This window comes from Lineus longissimus, chromosome 4 (assembly GCF_910592395.1).
Source record: "Lineus longissimus chromosome 4, tnLinLong1.2, whole genome shotgun sequence".
Classification (NCBI taxonomy): Eukaryota; Metazoa; Nemertea; class Pilidiophora; order Heteronemertea; family Lineidae; genus Lineus; species Lineus longissimus.
Genome location: NC_088311.1, coordinates 4,359,790 through 4,363,437, shown reverse-complemented (window position 1 = coordinate 4,363,437; position 3,648 = coordinate 4,359,790). Strand labels below are relative to the sequence as shown.

The window sequence follows — 3,648 nt, the reverse complement described above, 5'->3', positions numbered from 1 at the left end:
TGTATAACAACCAAAGGTACAGGCACTGCGATATGTAGGAGGTGTCAGTGGCACCACGGAGCTCCAGCGCCGTCCTGACAGCTGCATATACATCATGGAGTTATGAGTTTCACCGAATGGAATGGTTGTGCTGACGTCCCAGCTGTTGACAGGTCTGTTGATGGATTTGTTGCATGAATGATAAGAAGCTGCGAATTCACACTCACCGATTCGACTTGGTTTGGGTGAATGACAACTCATTCCACGGACAACGTATGGGACAAATACTGTTCTCCTCATCTGGTACTGCCACTTTCGGACTCCATCCTGGACAAACCTGCCCCCTGAGAATCTGTAAGTGTGTGATTGAGGTGATCTGATTGACTGACATTCCGTGCCATGAAATCGGACTGCTATATGTCCCTTCGTAACGTAAAGGAGTAGACGATACGAACTGATTGTGACTATGTCTTTCTAAGGACTGGGATAAGAAAAGTGAGATGACAATCAATTGTGCACACATCCTAGGACAAACAACTCATGCACAACCAGATAATTGCAAACTTTCCATGAAATAAAATCACCTGGCTGCGACCATCTTCTGATTATACCATGGATACAGTGACGCGACAGCTTTCAAACCTAACTGCATCAACATTGTGTCTTAAAAGTAAGATCAGACATCGACTTGTCAACATAAAAGACGGAATCGCAGGAAGAAAGGTATAATTGAGATTTGTCAATTATCGTTCTCTACCGTAATCTCAATCGATTTGCCCAATTATAGATTGTTCTCGCCCGCTTGATCCGGCATTCGCAACTTTGACTCGATTCCTGAAGAAAATCGAATTTGCTCATTTGTGCGGCGCTTGAGAGCCGATTTTAAAGTACATAACCTAACAGTATATATTATTATTTCGAGATAAACAAAACTAATATATTATACAATCATTTTTCTTTTGTGACCAAGCTCCTTATCTGTATTTACCCATTAGTGTAATTTTCAGACAATGGCATTAATCCGTGACACGAAATTTCATGCTAGGAGTTTTGAAATGGTCAAGGACAGTTTGGCAGACTTGTTCCCAGGCACTACTATCACTACTACATAAGATGTGTCTTCAGTAGTTCCACTGAATAGCGATTTTCCGCCGTCAGTCACATCCAGCTACTGTCCAAAACACATCATGACTTGTCTTTACTCTCAGCTCTCAAAACCATTTTCGTGTACTTGCAGGCGACCCGAGCTCATGAAGTTACACACGAAAGCTGGCATCCCTGGCAGGAGCTGAAACGACTGCAGGTTCAAGAAAACGTCCCCAAGGAACTTGTCCCCAAGCCTACGTGGGAGCCAGGAATTGAGGCTGGCTACCGTCCACCCTACAAACCATGGCGATATTACTTCTTCAGTCTTGTCCAATGGCACAACGAGACCGTGAATGTTTGGACCCATCTGATTGGGTCCGTCTTAATAGTGCTGTACATGTTACACTTCCATGACACCATGGACTATCTGAATAACCCACGTGCATGGCCACATCTAATGTTGGGCGTCTGCTCCTTGATATGTACATCTGCCAGTGGAGTCTGCCATCTGATACACTCCAAATCAGCGTTTGCGCATTACGTGACTTTTTCATTTGATTACGCCGGCGCGGGAATTTACGGTCTTGGGTTGGGCACATGCATCTTGTTTTACACCTGCGACAAAGACATGGTTTACTATTTCGGACGCCTGTTCTTGCCAATCCTTGTGGTGTGTTGTGCGACAATGTGTTTTTGTATTTGTTACGGAAAAGTGAAGTACAGCCTCCATCACCATCACCGGAGGAAAATGTGGTTCGTCATATCTACGGTCCCGCCGTATGCTTGCATGTTCCTAATGGGTTTTCCGCGGTATGTCCGTTGCTACTTCCTCAATCCGAACCCAGATCCTGTAGACGTACAATCATGGCACCTCCACCGATATCATCTCATCACCTTTTTCGCAGCCACATTCTTCTTCGTATCCCATGTCCCCGAGATCTACGCTTACGGCGAATTCGACATGCTCGGTCAAGGACACCAGTTATGGCACGTCTTTCTTGTTTGTACCATGGTCTTTCAATTGTACGCTACTCATTATGACTACACCACCAACGGTGAGCGTAGTCCGGATGTATTGGCGAACCTTCCTGGATACGAAACATGTTTGTACGTGGTCGGGATTCTCATACTGACCGATTTATTCTTGATAGTCTGCGCCAGTCGAATAGCAAGACAAGTGGTAGACGAGGAGCATCACGAACTCCCGAGATGTGCTGGTAGTGATACGGTGGACCATCAGCGACGCCGTGAGAAAAGGTCGTATTTGGAAGCGAGCACCAGTCCCAGAGTCCTAAGGAAATCAACGATTTTACAAAGAAGAGTTGTCATCCGCAAATTGTGAAGGCATCCAGTCAATGTCATTTCGTCCCAAGTTAAGAAGATATGGTTGAAGATTTGACATTTTTTGTTCGTTGATGCAGTGCAAAAATGCATTTGAAACATATGGGACTGTAGGTAATGAACGAATGACATTCGGTAACGAGAACCAGTATCTATGGGAAAATGATGGCGGATTAGAGTGAAAAAAAATAATGGAGACCATGGCATTAATTGATGATGACCGCGTACGTAAGATCAGTGTCTTTAGCGACGTTTTTCATCGAGCCATTAAATTATCTGTGATTCTACGCTTGTGATGCGCACTGTATAATCACTCCGGCACGACTGTCCTGTTTTATTTGGTGCATACACATATAGGCACAATCATTACTCACACACTAACAATGAACATGATATTATTATTTTGAAATGTAGCAGATTGTGACACTCGCCCTCGTATCGCGGATCGTTTATAATCACATCCCTAATAAGACAAGTACCCGAATTGCATCCCTTAGGTAACGTTGCACGAGCGTCGACATTTTCAGTGACTGTTGCTATACTGTAATCTGATAATTTGTTGAGAACAGTAGTTTAGGTATGTAGTGAAATTTCGATAAGATGAATAAGATTAGATTCTAGTAATAAACGAGGTAATTCAACGTTTTTGTTGCTAACTTTTGTCACCATGAAGATAAAGTGACACAACGTTTTCAGAGAGCGTCGGCAACTTATTGTACTTTAGCATCGTTAAGTCCCTTGACCAGGTTCTTTAGAATAAGTTTGTCCTCAAAGACAGAAAGATCAGTGTTGTCCTTTAAGATGAGTTGATCAGGAAACTTATCTCGGAGGACGAATTTATCAGTCACAACTATTACTTGTCCTCGAGGATTAACAGATCAAGGACAACTCGTACGTCCTCGAGGATGGGCAACTCAGGGACAACGAATTGTCCTCGAGGATATGAGCAACTCGGGACATCTTGTCAACTCAAGGACAACTAAGGATGAGCGACCCAGGTACAACTCGTCCTCGTGGATAAGCAACTCATGGTACAACTTGTCTTCGTGGATTAGCAACTCATGGTACAACTTGTCTTCGTGGATGAGCAACTCATGGTACAACTTGTCTTCGAGGATGAGCAACTCATGGTACAACTTGTTCTCGAAGATGTGCAACTAAGGTACAACTTGTCTTCATGGATGAGCAACTCGGGACAACCTGTCTTCGAGGATGAGTTACTCAGGGACAACTTGTTCTCGA

General features: G+C 43.8%; 1 protein-coding gene across 1 annotated transcript; it reads left to right on the top strand.

Moving 5' to 3' along the window:
• Positions 1 to 3,047, top strand: LOC135486130 (membrane progestin receptor alpha-like). Its single transcript, XM_064768665.1, has 2 exons — positions 1 to 702; positions 1,217 to 3,047. The coding sequence occupies exons 1-2, from the start codon at positions 592 to 594 to the stop codon at positions 2,405 to 2,407; spliced, it is 1,302 nt and encodes a 433-aa protein (XP_064624735.1). The 5' UTR covers positions 1 to 591; the 3' UTR covers positions 2,408 to 3,047.
• Positions 3,048 to 3,648: the final 601 nt, after the last annotated feature.

Excerpts from the sequence above, each read along its gene's own strand:
- LOC135486130 (XM_064768665.1), top strand. The coding sequence starts at position 592 with ATGGATACAGTGACGCGACAGCTTTCAAACCTAACTGCATCAACATTG. Across the intron at positions 703-1,216 it reads ACGGAATCGCAGGAAGAAAG|GCGACCCGAGCTCATGAAGT; the intron begins GTATAATTGAGA and ends GTGTACTTGCAG.